This window comes from Oncorhynchus mykiss, chromosome Y (genome assembly GCF_013265735.2).
Source record: "Oncorhynchus mykiss isolate Arlee chromosome Y, USDA_OmykA_1.1, whole genome shotgun sequence".
NCBI classification, from domain to species: Eukaryota; Metazoa; Chordata; class Actinopteri; order Salmoniformes; family Salmonidae; genus Oncorhynchus; species Oncorhynchus mykiss.
The window spans coordinates 19,496,782-19,519,390 of NC_048593.1; the positions used below are offsets into that span (position 1 = coordinate 19,496,782).

Genomic DNA, 22,609 nt, shown 5'->3' on the forward strand with positions numbered 1-22,609 from the left:
GTTTTTAATAAAGTTAATTGTGGAGAAGGCTGATTCACAGCTGTGTGTGAAGCCAAACATGGTCAGGATGTATAATGTCAGTTTCTTGAGAACAGGGACCTCAGCTGCAGGCACCATCTTTTCCCCAGAAAGTGACAGGGTCACAATCACCAGCCTGCTCCTTCAAAGCCACCTTTTCTTGCAGCTCAATCAACTCCATCTGCAGTGATGCAACATCTCCCCATCTGAAGATCTGTTTTGCTTTGTCTGACAACTTTGTCACATTTGTGACCATGAAGGGGTTCTGGATGAGCAGCAGCAGTTATCTTCCAACAGTGAAGTCATCAAAGAGAGCTTTGAAGTTCTCCATCAGCTTCTGGATGAAATCAACATGGTTGAGAACATCTTTGTATCCCTGCGTTTGCACCAGAAGATTGGAGTTCTCCCTGGAGATCATTCTCAAAAAGCTACAATTTCTATTGGAAAGCCCGGACTGCTGTTATCATATCCCACACTGTGTTGTCCCATCCCTGCAGCTCAACATTCAGTTGATTAAGATGTATTGTCTGGCAAAAATGCAACTGTTTCCATCTTCTCATCATCTTCCAAAAACTCAGAGAACTGAGTTGCCTTAATTAAGCTTTGATTTCCTCCTGAATGGTCCAAAAGTGTTCCAAAACCCTGCCTTTGCAGAGCCCTCTAACATTGTTGTGCAATGGTAAGTCATCAAAACTGGCATTGACCTCTGTCAGAATGCTTCGTAGCAGGCGGTGTTGTAGGGATGATGTTGCTCTCAAAACGTAGCTAACTTTCATCATCATTGTCATGACCTCAGAATATACTCTTTCCCCAGACTGGCACACAGGACAGATTGATGGATGATGCAGTGATATGATGTCAGGTCAGGGTGGTCCTCTTTCAAACGTGCAACGAGTCCCCTACCTCTTCCTATCATGGCTGGAGCTCCATCTGTCGTGATGGAGACCACTGACTTCAGATCTGTCCCCCTTTTTGTCAGCATCCCTTTGATGGCCTCATGGATATCCTCTCCTCGCTTCTAGATTTGTTAAACCCAGCAGCTTAAGAATTCCTTTGTTTCATTATAAAATCTAACAAACACCAGAAGATAGGCATTGTCGGTGTTATCTGTTGATTCATCCAAAGTTAATGAAATGCATGGTGCATTCTGAATGACCTCATCAAGTTGTGAAGTTAAATCTTCAGCTAATATTTCAGTTCTCCTCATTGCTGTGAATGTGACAGGGGGATCTGTTTGATCTTTTTGTTTACCTTCATATGTCAACAACTTCACACATACATTCTTCTACCATCTCAGTGTCTGAAAATGTTTTTTTTGTTGTGTTTTCCCAAAACCTAAGCTAGCCTCAGTGAACACTCCATTGCATGTTGCTGGGCTGTCAGGGAATTGACAAGGACTTTGGTGGACCTCTCATATTGGGATTTCAGTTGGTTAATCTTGTTTGTTCTCACCTCCGTTTTCAGGAGATATGTCTGATCGGATTTACTATGCCTGGTGTTATAATGGCACTTAACATTGGCATTTTTCACGAGAGATAAGGAACTCACTGCATATCAGGTACATTGGTTTTGTGCTAGTTGCAGGGAGAATTAAGAAATACTGTTCCATCCACTCGTCTTTGAAATATATGTTTTTCAGAGTCCTTTTAAAAAACATTTATTTTTACCAGCCATATTAACAAAGATACTGGTAACTAAGCTCTTCTATCTGTGATATTTACAGTTGAACCGCGGTCAAATATTTCTGTTTCTTTCTGCCTACTTATCCCAAGGTTCCACAGAGGATATTTGGATTCATGTGATCGGGTAAAACGTAGCCTCCTGTATTTGCATATAATCTTGCGTTTGGATAAGACGGGGCACTAGTAGAGGTGGCCATTGCTTCAGGAGAAGAGAGTGAGAAAGAGAGTTTACTAAGTCAAAGAGGCCGCTGCGCCCAGTTGATTTCTTAAAGCTGTCTAAAAAAAGAATGCAATGTTGTCCGGTCCGGATTGACCCTTCTCTGGGTCCGGACCCGGAACGCAGTCAGCCAGTTAAGTTTGGCTGCCATATGTGAATTTTGTTTCTAGCCTCAAACGTTCTGCCAATGTCACTCAAAAGCCCATTAAGTCTAGGTCAAGTTTCAAGTGAGGCCTACCTTTCTGCCATGTAGTGGGGGGAGGGGCACATGAATGAATTGTTCATTGAACGGCCTAACCCAAGCTTCATGTCCACTCCCTGCCCAACCCCAACCATAACTAGCTTCATGTCCACTCCCTGCCCAACCCTAACTGTAACCCCAACCATAACTAGCTTCATGTCCACTCCCTGCCCAACCCTAACTGTAACCCCAACCATAACTAGCTTCATGTCCACTCCCTGCCCAACCCTAACTGTAACCCCAACCATAACTAGCTTCATGTCCACTCCCTGCCCAACCCTAACTGTAACCCCAACCGTAACTAGCTTCATGTCCACATCCCGGCTCAACCCCAACCATAACTAGCTTCATGTCCACTCCCTGCCCAACCCCAACCATAACTAGCTTCATGTCCACTCCCTGCCCAACCCTAACTGTAACTAGCTTCATGTCCACATCCCGGCTCAACCCTAACTCAAAGAGACAAGATGTGGAGGGCTATGGTTGAGCCAGGATCTGGATATGAAGCTAGGGTGTTAGGTTTAGGGTTGAGTTTAGAGTTTGTCTGCCTGCCTGTCTGTGTCTTTAACCAATTTACCCATTGCAGCTCTGTCACCAACTTTTTTGCCTTGAATGCAATGTATTGACTTATATGTCAATATCCTCTCTGTGGAGGGGGGAAGTGGAGAGAGGTGGAGGTGGGAGATAGAGGGAGAGAGAAATTGTATAGAGGAGACAGAATGGGGGGGAGAGAGGGAGGCAGGGAGAGAGGGGGAAAATAGAGGAGTAGGGTGTCATGTATGTGATGCCTTTCTCTGTGTCCATATTGTGATGCTATTCTTCCCCCATTGACTGCAATTTATTGACATACGCTTCAACCCTGTGACACATCTTTTTCTATAAACTACATTTATTGACATAAGATTAAATTGGTTGAAGCTGCTATTTTCCCATTGACTGCTATGTATTAGCATAAATGTCAACCCTTGTGACACTCATCTTTTCCCATTGACTGCAATGTATTCAGAAAATCAGATGCAATGACCTTTGTTTTTAGCAACAACAAAAAAATGTGCCAGGATGATGTGTTCAGGCTAATAATGGGCGGATCAGCCTATTTGGGCCCAATAACAATTATAATATATGCCATTTAGCAGACACTTTTATCCAGACTGAGTCTTAGTGGCATCATTAGAGTAGAAGCAGTGTGTACGCTGTTTATACACTTATTTTTCAGTGGGCATTGCGTATACTCACTTCTTAATCCCCACGATGTGTATCAAAGTAGTGTACGGGAGGTACATGCCGTATCAATTAATAAAGTTGATGGAACAGATCAGAATGTTTAGATTCAAATGTTAAACTATTATTTCTTCACATCATAGGCGCAGCAATGTGCACACGGTGGTAAGCCTACGCAAATGTATTTTTTTGTCGATATTATCAATGTACTGGGACAGAGCCAAGAAAAGACACAATACTGTCTGGTGGTCTTTGTGCACTTTAACCAGCCTAGATGGGGGCATAAAAGCATAAGGACATGCTACAGACATGATTAAGTATTGTTTCTTAATGTTCATTCCCCACCCTTAATTTTTTTAAATACATGTTCATCTCAGCGTGTATGTGTATTGTGATTTTGGCTTATGTGATATTTACTTGGGCATTTACAAATTCCTTGTAAATAACCAGACTGAGGCATTGACATATGAACAGCACTCAAACCACTCGCTCTCTTCTGAGAAAAATAAATAACTTCCCCCACATCCTTTGCAACAACAGGGCCTTATGGGGCTCCACTAAGAGCCTTGTTTTGATTTCCTCAGATGAAAGACAGATAATTGCCAAAATAAAGGAAACACCAACAGTGTCTTAATATGGTGTAGGGCCACCGCGAGCCAGAACAACTTCAGTGCACCTTCACATAGATTCTACAAGTGTCTTGATCTATTTTGAGGGATGGAACACCATTCTTCCACAATAACTTCCATAATTTGGTGTTTTGTTGGAAAACGCTGTCTTCGCTCCGGAATCTCCCATAAGTGTTCAATTGGGTTGAGATTTGGTGACTGAGATGGCAATGGCATATGGTCTACATTTTTTCCTTGCTTACCAAACCAATGCCCCATCTACTCATGCCTTGTAGATGGGGGCATTGCCAAGGTAACCAAAAATAATGGTCTGCCCAGCATTGTTATAGATGACCCTAAGCATAATTGCTTAACTCAGGAACCACACCTGAGTGGAAGCGCATGCTTTCAATAGACTTTTTATATCTCATGAACATAAGTATTTCCATTATTACCTATATCAACCCCCCACTGACCTTTACCTGCCAATCAATATAATGAGCACTCCTTTCAGAGAACCCAAGGAAGAAAGGTGTCTGCACATTGGTTCAAAAGCCATTGATTGTCAACGTCGCTAGTATATTAGATTCTCAATTGAGTCCCTGTTCTGGTAGGTCTACATACAAATCACTGTCAGCTGTGCTGCTAGATAAAACATTAAAAACTTAAGTCAACTTGCAGTTTAAATTTCTCACACCTCTGCGAGTTGATTGACGAGTCCACATGTAAAGACTATACAGTGCTCTACAGAGTGTAATTAATGGTGTGCATAGCCAGGGTCAGTGTGGATGGCTGATTAAGCAACATGCTGATCAGATGACACATTGATTTAGAGCTCAGCTCCTCTACCAGAGGCTCTGGCCAGCCATCTACCCATTAGCCAATATCTCTTGCATGGGGATTGGTTCTCCCACTCCCATCCCAAGACCTTAGTCTCATTGGGCCCCAGTATGACCACCAAGAAGCATACATCATGTAGCCTAGCTGTCTCTCTAATAAGAAAATATTTCCTTATAAGAAATCAGACAGGTCAGACTATTTTCAGTGAATAGCTTAACTAATGAGCAGACCAATGAGTGTTGCTCCCTGACTGATTCTAATTGTTAAGCCCAGTAGGAACTTAGAACTGACCAGCCTCACTAGGGGACAAAGTGTAAACACACAATTCTTGAGCATCAACACAAAAGGTTGAACAAAATTAATTAAAATAGCATTAAGTGAGCGACCAGCTTAGTTTCACAGGAGAAAAAGGTGGAGCTGGCTGGGGCACTGGCGCTATGAAAGGTCTATAATGACACGAAGCTTCATGGATTGAAGTTCATTACCAGTGAACAGCAGGGGGAGAGCTCAGTTACTGACACTACTTTTACAGAATGGAAACGTACGCAGATGTTTACATGTCCTACAGACAACGCATTTCTATAGCCTATAACATTTTACAATAAAGATGAATACACCAAACAATTCACTCTAATGGGCCAAGTATCACATGCAGTTTAACATTTGTTTCTTATTTGGATGAGTGGTTGTTCGATGGCTTGAGGCAAATTTGAGATGGCTTGTGAGGAATTAAATGGTCTCGACTCCCCCTTGTGGCTGACAAAGGCACGCTGCAGGTCTAGGCATGGGCACAAATGGCCATCAACTACAGTAATTAATGTGCTCAAATTAAATTGATACATTTTCACTGGAGCAAACAATAAGGGGTCCATCACCATGTCAATATACACAAGGTTGTACAAACTGTATCCTATACCAGATGTGTCAATGTCAACAGTGCATTTATTATAATCAGGTCAAGTATTCATATTTCCCATTACAATGAAAGGCCATTCATCTGAACTCTGATTTATATACAGTTCTTTGGGATGTATAGGAGTTACTTCTCTTGGGAAGTGCAGCTCATTCCACTAAGGCACAGTACAGGTGACAGTCCACCAATGGACTGGGCTCTGGTCTAATGCTGGCCCCTTCCTTTAGGCCAGGGCAGGGAAGTCCTCTGGGTCATCAGGGTTTGGTGCCTGTCCCTGCTGGACCTGAGCCTGGGGAGAATCAGAGTCAACTTAGTGGGATGCCTGCATCAAGACATGAGCAAAGAACAAAGCCCAGCAGGCAATTGTAGTGCAATTCACAAATGCATGAGGCACCAGGGATTAAACAAAACACTTTGCTGCCCTCTACTGTGGTTTGAAACCCCTTCATGTACAGCCAAAAGGACCCAGTCAACCAGACACACCTTTTCAGGAGGCTTCTGAGGAGAAACGGTCTCTGGCCGTGTGGCTGGGCCACCTCGTCCACCCCCCCCTCTTCCTCTGGTCCCCCGTGAGGGTCGTCCCAGGCTGCCAAAGTCAATCTTCAGCTTGGCTGTGATGTCATTGGCAGGGCGACGGAGAGATGCAGCATCATCCTCCTCAACCTCAACCTGCTCCTGCTGAGTCAGAACCCAGGCAACGCAGACAAACACTTAGAGAAATCAGTACTGTGACTAGGGTTGTAAAACCACCAGTAATTTAACAAAGTTACTGGAATTTTGGTAATTGAATAAGTAATCTATGGTAACTTGTCATTTGTATTCATATTCAAAAAAAGATAAACCCGTGTCCATAAGTTTAGTGGATTCATTTTCAAATCAGGTCTTCAAAGATTTACCACCATTACAACTGTCACCAATTTGGCACCAAAACATTTTACAACAAAGACATTGAAAGATAAATAAGTATAAAATATCCTTCAATATTGCATGCCAAAACCCTCATATTATACAAACAGTATTCACTTATATCGGTTATTCAGGATAATGTTATACAGCATTGTCATTCTATTAAAATATATATATTCAAGTTCCCAAAATACTGGTAGTATTTACAGGTAATGCACTCTCACTTTTGCAACCTTAATTGTGATTCAATGAGAGGTACCAAACAGGAAAACGAGTGATTAAGCAGCCGGTATTTGCAGCATTTTACCAGGACTCCTCACCTCAACCTGTTTCTTGGACTTGTGGATGACCACTGAGTCAGAGGGCACAATGGTATCAGCCTTGCGCAGGTTGAACTCCTTCTTGGGCCGGTTCTGTTCTTGCAGGGCTTTCCACTCATCCAGAGACATCTCCACAGCAACATCCACCACTGCTTCCCCCTCGCCTTCATTCTCAGGGGCGCTGAAGAGACTCAACAGTTTGCTATGGCATATGAAAATCGAACACTCCAAAACGCATTCTATAACTAGAGTGAATTGTGAGTATTTAAAATGGGAGTCAGCATGTATATCCTAGTCTAAAAAATAAATTACAAAAATGGGTATTGCAGAAAGAATTAAACTATACATGTATACTGTTTGCATGGTCTCACTGGCTGATTAAATAGTGGTGCTGTGCTGGTGAACCATTTGTCACTCACAGATCTTCACCAGTCTCTGCCACCTCATCTCCGTCACCTCCCTCAGTCGCCGCAGCACCATCAGACGCCGCACTAAAAAAAACACATCAGGTTTAACTACAGTCACAATCATGCAAGACAATTCTCAGATGACGAACACTTGAGACATGGTTGTTGAACCACTCAATGAAGGCTTTTCTAATTCAGATCAGAAAGGAATACATTGGCTTTAATTTATATTTTTTCTAGACACAAGTCACAACATTCCACCATCCTTCCAAATCTCATCTTGTTGACTACTATTGGAAGTGTGGGAAACTTCAGTATCTGATTATGTGTTCGAATTTATCCTTCTTCCTTATTCGACCAAATTGGACATTTAAGTAGCCTGTGGCGTTAATTTGGAAACTTACGCTAGCTAGCTTGTTGCAAATCAGAAATGTTTTTCTGAGAACCTCTGGACCGCCAGCCACGGGGAAATATTTGATTGGTTTTACAAGTGGCAACAAGTCACTAGCATCCTCCTAGACCAGGAGTTCCAAAACTTTCTCCCTCGGGCCACCCTTCTAACCTTGTGCAGTCTATTACCACTTTCAAAAGTAAGTTGAAAGCCGGACTGACTTTCGGGGGGGACCCCACAACCCCTACTGGGGGGCGTGCCCCAGTCTGGGAACCACTGCCCTAGATTAGTGATGCACCGATATGACATTTTTGGCTTAAGCGATATTTTCCTTTACAACAAAAGATGCACAATAACCAATATTTAATTTTAGCAGCCTTACGCATTCTAGTACAGTTACATCACACACGGACGCAGTGGTCTAAGGCACTGCATCTCAGTGCAAGAGGAGTAACTACAGTCCCTGGTTCGAATCCAATTTGTATCACATCCGGACGTGATTGGGAGTCCCATAGGGCAGCGCACAATTGGCCCAGCATCATCCGGGCTGTGATTGTAAATAAGAATTTGTTCTAAACTGACTTGCTAAGTTAAATAAAGGTTACACACTACACTGACCAAAAAGTTATTTTTTGGGCATTTACGCATGTCCCCATTACCAGTAAAACAATCGAAACCCATTTCTTGCACTTACTTGCTGTGCTATTTCGTTGTTCATTTGTTCAGCCGTTTCATTCTCAACCAGGATTTCTATGGAACGCCGTTTGGGTCTTTGCACGTCAAAAAAGATAAGTCAAATAACACTACATAAATCTGTTTAAGTAGCTAGCTAACTATATAGCTATGTGTCACTTAAAATAACCCAAATTTACAAGACAGATTTCACCTTGGAGTTGTCTCGCTGAGATTATCTTACTCTTTCAAATGACTGCTCGACTTGACTGCTCGATCCACACAGCAAACACTGTGGGCTAGGTTAGGAATGCTGTTGCACATGTAGCGCACATATTTTACATGGCGTTATTACATCATGTACCTACGTTATACAAGTATGCACGGTAGCTTTGACATCATTTTTTAACATTGGCGTTACACTAGACATCGACAATACCAATGTTATCATTTTTAGCTAATAATCGTCCGATTCCGATATGTTCACCAATATATCGTGCATCCCTAACCTACTGTAATCCACCCCTTTTTAATAGTCTACCTGATGAGAACTTCCCCAGGCTTTTGAACAGAATGTGAAATGCCTGGGCTTCAGATGCTACTCCCCCAATTATAGCAGAGCTCTCATATAGCTAGTTAAACACTGTACTGAGCAAAAGCAAGGCGCTACAGAGGGTAGTGTGTACGGCCTACAACAGGCTGTGTCAGAGGAAGGCCCAAAAATTGTCCGACTCCAGCCTCCCAAGTCAGACTGTTGTTACCGCACGATATGCAGTACTGATGCAAGTCTGGAACCAACAGGACCCTGAACAGCTTCTACCCCCAAGCCATAAGACTGCTAAATAGTTAGTTCAACTACCTTTGTTACCTACATTGACCCATTTTACACCAACTCTCGACTCTTCTGTTTAGCTTTCCTGTTGCCTCGTCACAAAATCCCTACTGTTAGTCTACACCTGTAGTTTACGAAGCACCAACGGTCCTAGTGTGCATACTCACCTTATGTGGTCCCTCATAGATCCCCAGTTACGTGGACCACTGCCCCCTCGCTTCTCCTCTGACCGCACACCACTGAAACAGGCAAATGCTCAAACGTCACCAACCTCTACTTCACGAAAAAATGTATACGGGTTACGTGAGGTATTGATCTTACGTTCTATCACTGCCACTGTGGCGCTCGAACTCCCTCTTGCCTCTTTGGTCAAAGCCATCTGTGGATCTTATGTTGCCCCCGCCACGCATTCCTTTTCCACGGCCCCTTCCAGGACGCTCGCCCTGATCCACAGGCCTGTTGGGGTAGTGTGAGTAGTTATTACAGTCCTTGTGGCCAGAGTCAAAACACATACTCTAGACCAATGATAAGCCTTTGTTCTATCCAAGCTGATCTGAAAAGACTAGAATGGGGTAAGGAGTATGACAGCTCCACCAAGGGTGATGTTGGGCCAGGTAGAGTTTGAACTTGCATACAAGTAACCAGTTCTCAGATCTGCAAAGCAGTGTCAGCATGGAAAATAAACTGAAGGAAATTACACATGGGAATCCTTGTTTAATATGTGTCCAGTTTAATATGTGAAACCAGAAAAATGCCCACCTCGTGTATAACTACCTTTCAATAGAGTATCCTAAGGGTGCTTCACTGTCGTTCTGCCTTCGATCCCGGAAGCCAACTCGTCGCTCCTCTAGATGGCCAGGTGCACCTTGAGGATATTTTGAACCTGCACATAAATTAAAGCTTAATGTAGATGACAAATTATGCAACCAGCACCACACACACAAAACCAGTAGAACAGCCAACTAATCCAGAGAGGATCCAATTACCTACAATGTAACCAAGAGCTTGCTAGCCGATAGGTATTATCTCAAGGCCACAGCTTTCTTGTTTCTACCATTTAATGGGTAGCTATACTGAAGATAAAAAAAATTATTGGACGTTTTACTAAGCTACAGTTCATACACAGAAACCAGTCAAGTTAAACAAATTCATTAGGCCCTATTCTATGGATTTCACATGACTGGGCAGGGGTGCAGCCATGGGTGGTTAGAGGCCAAACCACTTGGTAGCTCAGCCAACCAGAATGAGTTTCTCCCACAAAGGGGCTTTATTACACCACAGAAATACACACTGCCCCCACAATCTTGCAGGTGAAGAAGCTGGATGTGGAGTTCTTGGACTAGTGTGGTTACAGTCCGCGGTTGTGAGGCCGGTTGGATGTACTGCCAAATTCTCTACAATGATGTGGGGGCAGCTTATGATAGAGAAATTATCTTTAAATTATCTGGAAACAGCTCTGGTGGATATTCTTGCAGTCAGCATGCCAATTGTACTCTCCCTCAACTTGGAGACATCTGTGGCATTGTGTTGTGACAAAACTTCACATTATGAAAGCTGTCTTATTGTCCCCAGCACAAGATGCACCTGTGTAATGATCATGCTGTTTAATCAGTTTCTTGACATGCCACACATGTCAGGTGGATGCATTATTTTGGCAAAAGGAATTCACTAAAAGGGATGAAAAATAAACATGTTGAAAAAGTTGTGCGTATGGCAAAAGTACATTTTACATGTTGCGTACATTTTTGTTCAGTACATTTTCAGACATTGCTAACCTGTACAGTGGTGTTATGACCCAAATCCAGGTTTAAGCCATCGTTAGCTAGCTGACTACCGTGGCAAGTCTACTAGCTAGATACATTCAAAGGCCTGTTCTGTATGACAACTAACGTTAGCTTGCATGTCATCGATTTAGCGGCAGCCTACCTGATTGCTAACTAAATTGTTAGCAATTTCACGAAAGTAGCACTGATTCAAGTAAAAATACCTAGCTAGAGCAAACCCATGTTGCACCGAACTAGGATGTTATCTACAGTAGTTACCGTTACATTTGGCTAGCTACAGTAGTTAACGACCCAACGCATCTAAACCCCAAAGTCTACAATCCCAGTTCCATAAACACGAAGGACAAACAGGAAGAGCCTCTTATTAAAGTTCACTAGCAAGCAAAGTTCGTCACGCCGCAACTGTGTAAGTTTAACTACACATGCAATACACCCGACACGTGCTGTCAATCTTTACTAGAAGAAGTTAGACACTTTCTTGAAGTAAACTAGATAGGCCTTCAGCTATCGCATCGACTTACCCTGTAAACTTTTAACGTGTGCATTGTCGCATTCCCCTGCACTCAATGGAGTTCTCCTGTCCTTTTGAGAGTCCTTCTTCACAAGTTTATCTGTAGTGGCAGTTTTTTTAGGCTCATCTTTCTTCTTTTTCTTCTGCTTCTCCACCTGAGCCTCGCGAATGATGTCGAACGGGTCGGCATCGTCGTCTAAAAGATGACCAAAGCGGTTTGTCACAGAGCACCCAAAACCAGCACTTTCGGTGTCGGTGGGTTCTTCAACAATTCCCTTCATGTTGAGAATGGAATTTTCCCCAAAAAATATACTGGAATACAATCTGGATTACACTTCTAAATCTATTGACCTTCTTTACGAGCCGAAGACCTCAAGAACAAACATATTGACCCGTGAATAAATCACGACTATTCCCCCTGGCTAAAATTCGAACAAACTCACTTGCATATTTGAGCATGCGGTTCGTCCAAAATGGCGGATAATTTATATTCAACCCATAATATTACAATATTATTCATGAGGTTAAGGACACCCCCCTTTTTAATATCATCACCATCACAGCCAAACAACATTTATTGGGCGCGTTAGTGACTATCGCTGGTCACCACCTGTCAAACTGTGTTGCATTCTGTGGATAAAAATGGTTCGACTTCCGCATACATGACGACTGTATGAACTTTATAACAAACATTTTTATCATCATATATTCTGCAAATCCAGCACCTTGCATACAGTGCCAGTGTATGAAAATGTCAATTTTTGGTCTACTATTCATTTTAAATATTTATTTAGTCATTTCAAAAGTAAATTCAAATAATGAAATATATCCCTTGATTTAACCAGGTGAAGAGAACTGATCTTTTGCACAGTGTGGCTGCAAAGTAGATACCTGTTTTCATCATGCCAAGCATCAGAAAATAAAACACCACTGCTCATAGCTAATGAAATCAAATGGTTCACATCATTAATTGTGATAACCGTTGATCTCAGGCAGCTGTACACCCGTAGCTGGATAATTTTTGACCAACAGTTTCTTGGCGATACTTTCTTTGTTCTCAACTTAGAAGAAAATGGGGATTTGTAAACTTCCATCGATAGTTGCAGGTGGAACGTTGGAATTTAGAAAATGCTCTATTATTTAAAGCTTCAATATGTAACTTTAAGGGCATCCTGACCAAATTCACATAGAAATGTGAGTTACAGATCTGTCATTTTCTATGCTTCCCGTTCTTAGGCGTAGCTGCAAATACAATCGTTTTGGTTATTGCAAAGATAGCTCACAGCGGATTAGATGATCCAATGATTCTGTACACTATACATTGCTTGTTTTGTTACAAACAGAAATTAGGCGAACTATTCGAATTTTTGCAACCAAGAAATTACAGTTGAAGTCGGAAGTTTACATACACCTTAGCCAACTACATTTAAACTCAGTTTTTCCACAATTCCTGAAATTAAATCCTAGTAAGAATTCCCTGTCTTAGGTCAGTTAGGGTCACCACTTTATTTCAAGAAAGTGAAATGTCAGAATAATAGTAGAGAATTATATATTTCAGCTTTTATTTATTTAATCACATTCCCACTGGGTTAGAAGTTAACATACACTCAATTAGTATTTGGTAGCGTTGCCTTCAAATTGTTTAACTTGGGTCAAACGTTTCAGGTAGCCTTCCACAATAAGTTGGGTGAATTTTGACCCACTCATCCTGACAGAGCTGGTGTAACTTAGTCAGGTTTGTAGGCCTCTGCTCGCACATGCTTTTTCAGTTCTGCTCACACATTTTCTATGGGATTGTGGTCAGGGTGTTGGGATGGCCACTCCAATACCTTGACTTTGTTGTCCTTAAGCCATTTTGCCACAACTTTGGAAGTATGCTTGGGGTCATTGTCCATTTGGAAGACCCATTTGCGACCAAGCTTAAACTGATGTCTTGAGATGTTGCTTCAATATATCCACATCATTTTCCTACCTCATGATGCCATCTATTTTGTGAAGTGCACCAGTCCCTCCTGCAGCAAAGCACCCCCACAACATGATGCTGCAACCCCCACAACATGATGCTGCAACCCCCATGCTTCACGTTTGGGATGGTGTTCTTCGGCTTGCAAGCCTCCCCCTTTTTTCTCCAAACGGTTATATTTTTTCCCCCATCAGACCAGAGGACATTTCTCCAAAAAGAACGATCTTTGTCCCCATGTGCAGTTGCAAAACATAGTCTGGCTTTTTTATGGCGGTTTTGGAGCAGCGGCTTCTTCTTTTCTGAGCGGCCTTTCAGGTTATGTCGATATAGGACTCGTTTTACTGTGGACATAGATACTTTTGTACCCGTTTCCTCCAGCATCTTCACAAGGTCCTTTGCTGATGTTCTGGGATTGCTTTGCACTTTTCGCACCAAAGTATGTTCATCTCTAGGAGACAGAGCACATCTCTTTCCTGAGCGGTATGTCGGATGTGTGGTCCCATGGTCTTTATAAGTGCGTAATATTGTTTGTACAGATGAACGTGGTACATTCAGGCGTTGCTCCAAAGGATGAACCAGACTTGCGGCGGTCTACAATTTTTTTTCTGAGGTCTTGGCTGATTTACCCATGATGTCAAGCAAAGAGGCACTGAGTTTGAAGGTAGGTCTTGAAAATACATCCACAGGTACACCTCCAATTGACTCAAATAAAGTAAATTACCCTATTAGAAGCTTCTAAAGCCATGACATAATTTTCTGGAATTTTCCAAGCTGTTTAAAGGCACAGTCAACTTAGTGTATGTAAACTTCTGACCCACTGGAATTGTGATACAGTGAATTATAAGTGAAATAATCTGTCTGTATATAATTGTTGGAAAAATTACTTGTGTCATGCACAAAATAGATGTCCTAACCAACTTACCAAAACTATAGTTTAACAAGACATTTGTGGTGTGGTTGAAAAACAAGTTTTAATGACTCCAACCTAAGTGTATGTAAACTTCCGACTTAAACTGTATGTAGCGACTTCTGCATATTGCACCTTTAATAATAATAATACAAAATTGCTCTGTGAAATAATCAGACTATTTGAGTCTTTTTGTGGGCTGCTCTAGTGTAATTGGTGTTTCCATTGTCTTGTAATTCCAAGCTGGAAAGTACCCAGGGCCTTGCCTTGGCTCCAACATAGAGCAGATCCGCCGCAGCCATGGCCCAGTGAGACACGGATGCCGGCCCGTGTAGATGGAAACAGACAAGTCTGAGCCTTTTGGGTTAAACACTGGGGTAAATTCACCTCACAAAGCAACTGTCTTGATTGATGGAGGTTGTTGATTCTTCTTGCCACAAGTCTTTAGTGTCACACAGAGCCTACATTAACATAAAACACTGGCAGCCCACTGGTGTGGGGGTAAGTCTCACTGGAACAGCAATGGTAGTGTGTTCAGATTTATATCACGAAGCGTGCACACACAGCGTGAATACACAAGACGCAGCATGCATACTCACCAAGCTCACCTTTACATGGTTTTGACCATGCTTCAGTTAATGGAAATCTGAACACACAACCAGCACTTTGAAACGTTGGTTTAATAATACTTTCCGGTGGATATATTGTCAAATCTCTGCCCACATAAGGACCAACCACGCAGGTAACAGGTAGAGTAGGTTCAAATGTCATTTTAGTCAACATTCCAGCTTGCAGAGGACCATTTCCTGAATGAAACGAACACAAAGATATTCCAGACATTAGTGGATTTAGAAATTCACGCATCTGGTCCCCGGGCAAATCCCTCTGTGACCATCATATTTCATTCCATTCCAGTCTTTAGTCCAGTCATGGCCAGCTCTGGAATTACTTGCCTATTAAATAAATTTATGCTTGATCTAGCAATAGGGTACAGAGACTCTGTAAGAAGGGTGTGGCACAATTGAGGTGCCTCTGGAGGTTTGCAGAGGACAAATCGAGCTCTGTACTGCATCGGCAAGCGCCTCGCACATTTTGTAACAATGTGGAGGGCTCCATATAGCTCCGCATTGACATGATTTGTTAGGTTGGGGCGTGAGGTCCTGTACAAACAAACTCACTTCCATGACATCTTCCTTTACAACAGCGCTGCGTAGAAGAATGAATGCCTTGACTTCTTAGAGGCCGTATCACCAGTAAATGCTGTACGGCCATTGCAGGTCGGATTGACCACGCAGAAACTTCAAGGCAGGGCGGAAAGTCATTCCATGGAGGGCCTAGTGTCTGCTGGTTTTTGACATTTCCTTTCAATTAAGACCTATAAAACCAGGTGAGTTCCTTACTAATTAATGAACTTTATTCAACAACCAAGTATGAGGAGCGAAAACCCGCAGACACTCAGCCCTCATGGAATGAGTTTGACACGTGCTTCAAGGGATACGAATAAGAAGTGTTTTGTAACATTAGGCCCTAAAGCAAGTGTTGATGTGTGAAGAGATGATCACAGTAGTAATGTAAAGGGGATTTCATTTTTTGTTTTTTATTTGTTCCATCACCACAGCACTGTGTTGGCTACGCAAGTAGATGAGTGTTAGTATTTACTTCCTATCCTCACGAGGCTAGACCTTTATTGCTGGCAGTGTTGAATTATAACCACCACAGATCAGCCAGGCAAAACTCAAAATGTCACCCTCATCTATTGGGTGTAATATTAATTAATTGAATGCAATCAGAACACCACACAACAAAACTATTGCTCACTCAAGGCAAAATTCCAATTAAAACTTGTTAGGAAAGTATTGACTTTTCCCGTTGATTCAATAAATATTTCCCAAAATATCTTATCTACACATTGAAGACAAAACAACGACATCTTCACTGAACAAAAATTGTGTTGGTCCCATGTTTCAAAAGCTTCTTTCTCTCAAATTCTCTTCACAAATCTGTTTACATCCGTTAGTGAGCATTTCTTTGCCAAGAAAATCCATCCACCTGAGGCATATCAAGAAGCTGATTAAACAGCATGATCATTACACAGGTGCACCTTGTGCTGTGGACAATAAAAGGCCACTCAAATGTGCAGTTTTGTCACAACACAATGCCACAGATGTCTCAAGTTGAGGGAGCGTGCAATTGGCATGCTAACTGCAGGAATGTCCACCGAAGCTGTTGCCAGATAAATTAACATGACATTTTCTACCATATGCTGCTTTCAATGTCGTTTTTGGCCTCACAACCACAGACCATGTGTACGGTGTCGTGTTTGCGAGCAGTTTGCTGATGTCAACGTTGTGAACAGAGTGCCCCATGGTGGAGGTGGGGTTATGGTGTGGGCAGACATAAGCTACGGACAATGAACACAATTGCATTTTAGCGATGGCAATTTGAATGGACATTGCCGTGACGAGATCCTGAGGACCATTTTTAAAAAAGGTATTTGTAACCAACAGATGCATATCTGTATTCCTAGTCACATGAAATCCATAGATTAGGGCCTAATATATTTATTTTATTTGACTGATTTCCTTTATGAACTGTAACTCAGTAAAATCTTTGAAATTGTTGCATGTTGCATTTATATTTTTGTTCAGTATACATCCAAACAGTAGAGTAGAATTGTCTATTGTGCCTTTAAAAGTATAATCTCTCCATCAAATGAAACTGAACATCTATGAAATAAGCCCATCCCATTATACAGAGGGATCAGGTTTTCTTCAGAGTGATCCTGTACATTTTTTCCAATGACTGTTTTCTAGTTGAACTTGCACCTATGAAGTTTCAGGTTTTGGACACATGCATAGCCATTCCCACATTTGTTGGACACAAACACTTTCACAAACACTAAAATGCAATTGTGTTCATTGTCCGTAGCTTATGTCTGCCCATACCATAACCCCACCTCCACCATGGGGCACTCTGTTCACAACGTTGACATCAGCAAACTGCTCGCAAACACGACACCATACACATACGCGTAAGGCTTTGAGAAACTAAATGACTTGTCTGGGAGAATCTCTTGCCACTTCACAAGCATATGGTCTGTCCCGTGTGAGTGCTCATGTGGTCTACAAGAGTACACTTTATCGTGAAACCTTTCCCACAAATGCAACAGTTGAATGGTCTCTCGCCTGTTTGACTGAGGCATGTGGATATCAAATGTAGCCTTCATTGTGAAACTTTTACCACAAATATAACAGTTGAATTTTTTTCTCCTATGTGTATGTGCTGATACAGCACAGATTTGTGATAGCAGCCTTTACCACAGTGGCTACAGACGTGACTTTGAAGTTAAGAAGGCAAGTGAATCATCTTGTGTTTCTTGGCGTCGGCACGCGATGATGCGAGGTAAAGCCTTCCCCACATATATTACACGCGTAAGGCTTTTCACCAGTGTGACTGCACTGACGTATTTTAAGGATTGTTAATTGGGTGAAACCTTTACCACCAGTAGTACAAACGTACAATTTCTGCCCTGTGTGAGAAAGCCTGGGTTACAGAACTTTTTACCACATATTACAGGCAAAAGATTGTTCTCACCAGTATGTATGTACGATCGTGCCATTTGAGCCTGGTTGCATCAGATAGATCACAGACATACTGGTAGTCTCTTTTTCTGGTATGGATGGAGGCCACATGTCATTTGAGAGCACTTGCACCCCGGAAGCATGCCACATGAATTAGAGACAGGTTCTTGTCCAGTGTGCATGGTTTTGTCTTTCAAAAGTGTGCGAGATGAAAACACTTGGCGCATACGTCACAGACAGTCGGTTTCTCTCTGATATGGGCAAATGTGCTTTGAGCTGGCTTGCTCAACAGTAACTCTTGCCCATAAACCACAGACAAAAGGTTTCTGTCCAGTTTGTAAAGTCATATGATCTTTGAGACTGGTTGAAAGACGGAACCCTTTGCCACATGCATCAAAGTGATAAGCCCTTGCTTGAGGAGTTGCACTCTGACTGGATAAGGATGAAAGGAAAAGCTTGCCACAGGATTCACAGCAATACTTCTCCTTTGAGTGCTCTGCTTTATGAAGATCCCATTGATACCATGACTGAAAGGTCTTAGACAGCAGCTGTGTGCCCTTTCCTCGTGATCACTGAAGTTGTGCCTTTTCAGAGCATGTTCCCCACAGAATATTTTTTCACATGTTGTGCAGGTGTTCCGAGTTGGGTTAAGCTCCCTGTGTTTGACCTAACTACTTCTCAACGCAAACATCTTCCCACAATCTGCGCATTTGAAGGTCTTCTCTTTAGAAAGCACCACCAAGAGGTGATTACTACACCCTGTCTTTGTACTAAAACCTTTCCCACACTGCGGGCAACTAAAGGGTTTGATGTGAGAATTAAGGTGGGCTTAAGCATATATCTCCAATTGAAACACTTTCCACAAAAGTTGCAAATGAAGGGCTTCTTCGCTGCTCCGGTGGCAGCGCTTCTATCCGAACTTTGGGCTATATTTAAAGAATCACCATTCTGCACATTATCTCCAATCCTGCCTGGGTTTGGTTCTGTGTTTGAGGGATGGCCATCTTGTTTCTCTGGGTCTGATGCAGGTGAGATCTGGGGATTAAGGTGAACTTCCTCTTGATGATCAAATTCAGAGAGCAATACCACATCTGCAACAGAGGTTGCTGAGGCACAAATGTAAAACAAACTACTGCATTACATATATGAATAATATTGTGGATATGAATGACCATTTCTCATAAATAACTTTAACAGCAATGTACCCACCCTTAAAAAGTATTCCTTAATAGTCTGATGGTGGCATTTACCCCAATAAATGCATAGGAACACTAATTTTAAATGTTTTTTTGACAGATTGTCCTGAATATCCTTAATCATAAAAAGTCACTCAAAAGTTGGCTAAATGGTGGTAGTGGTACCACGATGCCATTAGCTGACTGATTCAAGTAATATGTTTCATAAAATTGCACAATACAATACGGCTATTGGACTTGACCATGTCTACCCATATTCAGTGTGGTCTTGTCAACGTCTCAGTGTTTCTCTGATTATCTTTGTCTGAGTCAGCCCAAGGGGAGGTCTGGGAGTAAAAATCCTCTTCCTCTTGATGAGCCTCCTCAGAGAGAGGGTCAGAGCAGTAGTTGTAGAAATGAATACGGTCTCAAAAAAAATCAGTATGTGTAAAAAAAATAAGACATGCAACAACACCAAAAATATTCCTCATTATAAATCTGCTAGCTAAGAATTTAATTCCAGTGTTTGATACTTGTCAAATGTATTCTCTTTTTGGACATAGAAATCAGCCTAGTTGAGTTGAGTTTATTTTTTATTTTTACAGGGCCAGTGCACATTAATCAACGTTTCAGTAAAAGTGCCGGTTTTAGCCAGCCGGCTAATTTTCAACCGCAGTCCCTGGGCAGGTTATTTAAAAACAATTACAATATAGACAATAGCAGCATAGAACAAGCAAGACATAGCAACATAGGACAAGCAAGACATAGCATACAGACAGAGCAACATAGGACAAGCAAGACGTAGCATACAGACAGAGCAACATAAAACAAAAAGCAGCAAGACAAAATTCATAAAAGCAACAAAGTGTTTCCACACCTCACAAGCTACAGACAACAGACAACATGGAAAGCGGCAACACACAGCTAGGGACCATGTTCACAAATCTGATTGACCTTTAGCCATGTCTTCAAGCATTTTGTGAAAGTGTGATATGTGGTGCAGTTATGTGTGTCTGATGGCAGTGTATTCCAGACATGGGAAGCTCTCACAGAGAATGCAGATTTACTAAAGGTGCTTTTCCTTAGGGGAACTATACAGTCACCTCTCATGGCAGACCTTGTGGATCTGCTGCCATATGTCTGGGTTTTCTGTTTAACAAAAATATTGAGTGGAGGGGGAGCCAGGCCAGTAAGGATCTTGAATACAAGACATGCGTCGGTGTATTGCACAAGATTTTCCCAACTCAAGAGCTCATGCTTTCTAAGAATGTGACAATGATGATGGCTATTGGGCTTCCTATCAAGCACTTTGAGAGCCTGTTTGTAGACAGACTGAATAGGTTTTAATGTTGTACAGCAAGCTTGGGCCCAACTAGTCAAGCAGTATGTTAAGTGGGGGAGTATCATAGATTTGAAGTACAGTTTTGATGCCAAGGTATGATGCCAAGGTACTTAAAATCGGATACCACCTGGAGCTTCTCCCCTGACACATAGATATCTGGCTCAGTAGCATCTGTTGCCCTCTTTGTGAAGAACATGCAAACAGTTTTTTTCACATTGAGATGCAAACACGAGTCACTGAGCCACTTTGTAACCTGGACCATTACAGTAGTGAGTTCTTGTGCAGCTTGTTGTTTGCTCTTTACATGCACATATATCACTGTATCATCTGCATACATTTGAACTTCAGACCCAGTACAGACAGAAGGCAGATCATTAATGTACAGGCTGAACAGGAGGGGCCCCAGTATTGACCCTTGGGGCACGCCCACATCATAGCTACGAGTGGGCGACAGCTCATTGCTCACTCTCACACACTGAGTTCTGCCTTCAAGGTATGATTTCATCCATCTCAAGGCATCAGGGGAAAAGTTGAACTTGGACAATTTTGTGATGAGAATCTCATGGTTAACAGTGTCAAAAGCCTTCCTTAGGTCCAGAAACACAGCCCCAACAGCACCCCCTTTGTCCATCTTGGACTTCACATTTTCCAGAAGAAAGCAGTTGGCTGTTTCTGTGGAGTGTTTCGCTCTGAAGCCAAACTGCATGGAGTGTAATGTGAAGGGGCTGTTGTTGAGGTGGGCAATCAGTTGTTCTGCTACACACTTTTCAACAACCTTTGACACCACAGTAGTATTGACATCATGCATTACACATGCACTGTTCATGTTGATATCATTATCTGTTCAGGTAGCTAGCTAAGTGGGTTATTAAGTAGGGAGGGAGTACAAATTGAACTAGTCTAGAACACTTGCTGATTTTGGCTGACAAGTTATACATTTCCACACAATTAGAATACTTCAGCTTACACACACACCTTTAATGACCAATGATCTATCTAGGCGGACGCATTTATTCTCTGATACAGTCTATGGGTGTGTACCTTTTGGTGCGCCTTCCACCTCAATCCCTTTTTCCCGACTGACACTCGTTCCTGTGGAAGTCTTCTCCCTTTTGACCATTATCACGTTCATTAACATCGCCCTTTTTTTCCAACATCTTCATGAATATTGTATCTGAAAGATTAAAATATGAAGTTAGAGCGACCTAACAGGTTCCAATTGATGTTCAGGTAGCGAACTTGGTAGGTGGGCAGACGACAGTAGTTACAGATGAGAGGTGGAGTATCTGGTTCAGTAACAGTTAACGCGTTAGCAAGGTAACCTTCACTGGTAAAAGTTTGTAGCTATCTAGTTTGCTAGCCAGCCACGTTTTCACCAGCAAACTCGTTTTTCCGACCAAATGTGTAGTCACTATCTAGGTTTTGTTCACACGAAGTTTATTCTTCAGCAAACTAATTTCCTTATTCTGCTGAACCAACATCAGACTCATAACAACAGCGAAGGAGTCTACTCATCTATCTGCGCAACTGCAACTAATACCTAGACAATGGTGGATAATTGTGTCTGAAAAGTCTCGTTACTCAACATTGCTGCAAGCGAAAACAATTATATTCGTGATTTATGAAATCACCCTTCTCAAAAAGTATTGAATATAATTATAATTTCGATTACTGTTAAGTATCGATGTGAGAATCTTTTTAAAATAATTTTAACATTTAAAAAAATCATAATACAAAAATCAACTTACATGAACTACATCAAACATGTCTAACAAAATAAAACACAAGAAAATACTCAAACATTCAAAAAATATCAATAATACAAAAAATAAACAGTTTTAGTGCAATTGTATTCACTCTGAAAAAATCGTATTATAATGATTCAGGAAGACGTTATTCACTAGGGTTAATGTTTTAATAAGATCATTAAATTCAATCAGAAAAATGTGTAATTTTGGTAGAGAATTTTGGAATTTTTGTGTGTGTATGAAGTATTTGGCAACAAGAATTTAGAAAATGCACAATAATTTCAGTGGTCTTGTTATCATTGCAATAGTAACATATTATATCGTTCATGT

At 41.7% G+C, this 22,609-nt stretch overlaps 1 protein-coding gene and 1 pseudogene across 4 annotated transcripts; both read right to left on the reverse strand.

Moving 5' to 3' along the window:
- Positions 1 to 5,749: 5,749 nt before the first annotated feature.
- On the reverse strand, positions 5,750 to 12,048 carry LOC110509760 (intracellular hyaluronan-binding protein 4). 4 transcript variants are annotated; one of them, XM_021590849.2, is made up of 8 exons: positions 11,574 to 12,048; positions 10,043 to 10,151; positions 9,590 to 9,724; positions 9,436 to 9,507; positions 7,386 to 7,457; positions 6,967 to 7,147; positions 6,224 to 6,415; positions 5,750 to 6,029 (listed from the first exon to the last, which is right to left on the reverse strand). In XM_021590849.2, the coding sequence occupies exons 1-8, from the start codon at positions 11,842 to 11,844 to the stop codon at positions 5,964 to 5,966; spliced, it is 1,098 nt and encodes a 365-aa protein (XP_021446524.1). In that variant the 5' UTR covers positions 11,845 to 12,048; the 3' UTR covers positions 5,750 to 5,963. The 4 variants fall into 4 exon arrangements, with proteins under 4 accessions (XP_021446524.1, XP_021446523.1, XP_021446522.2 ...); XM_021590848.2 differs by having other exon boundaries at positions 6,224 to 6,418; XM_021590847.2 differs by having other exon boundaries at positions 6,967 to 7,168.
- Positions 12,049 to 18,023: 5,975 nt separating this feature from the next.
- LOC110509339 lies at positions 18,024 to 22,119 on the reverse strand (annotated as a pseudogene).
- Positions 22,120 to 22,609: the final 490 nt, after the last annotated feature.

Bases quoted from the DNA above. Each gene is read 5' to 3' on its own strand.
- LOC110509760 (XM_021590846.2), bottom strand. From the start codon at position 11,844: ATGAAGGGAATTGTTGAAGAACCCACCGACACCGAAAGTGCTGGTTTT. The intron at 7,458-9,435 runs GTGAGTATGCAC...TGTTTTTTTTAG, and splicing joins TCTATGAGGGACCACATAAG to TGCGGCGTCTGATGGTGCTG. The intron at 6,419-6,966 runs GTGAGGAGTCCT...GTTCTGACTCAG, and splicing joins AGTCCAAGAAACAGGTTGAG to CAGGAGCAGGTTGAGGTTGA.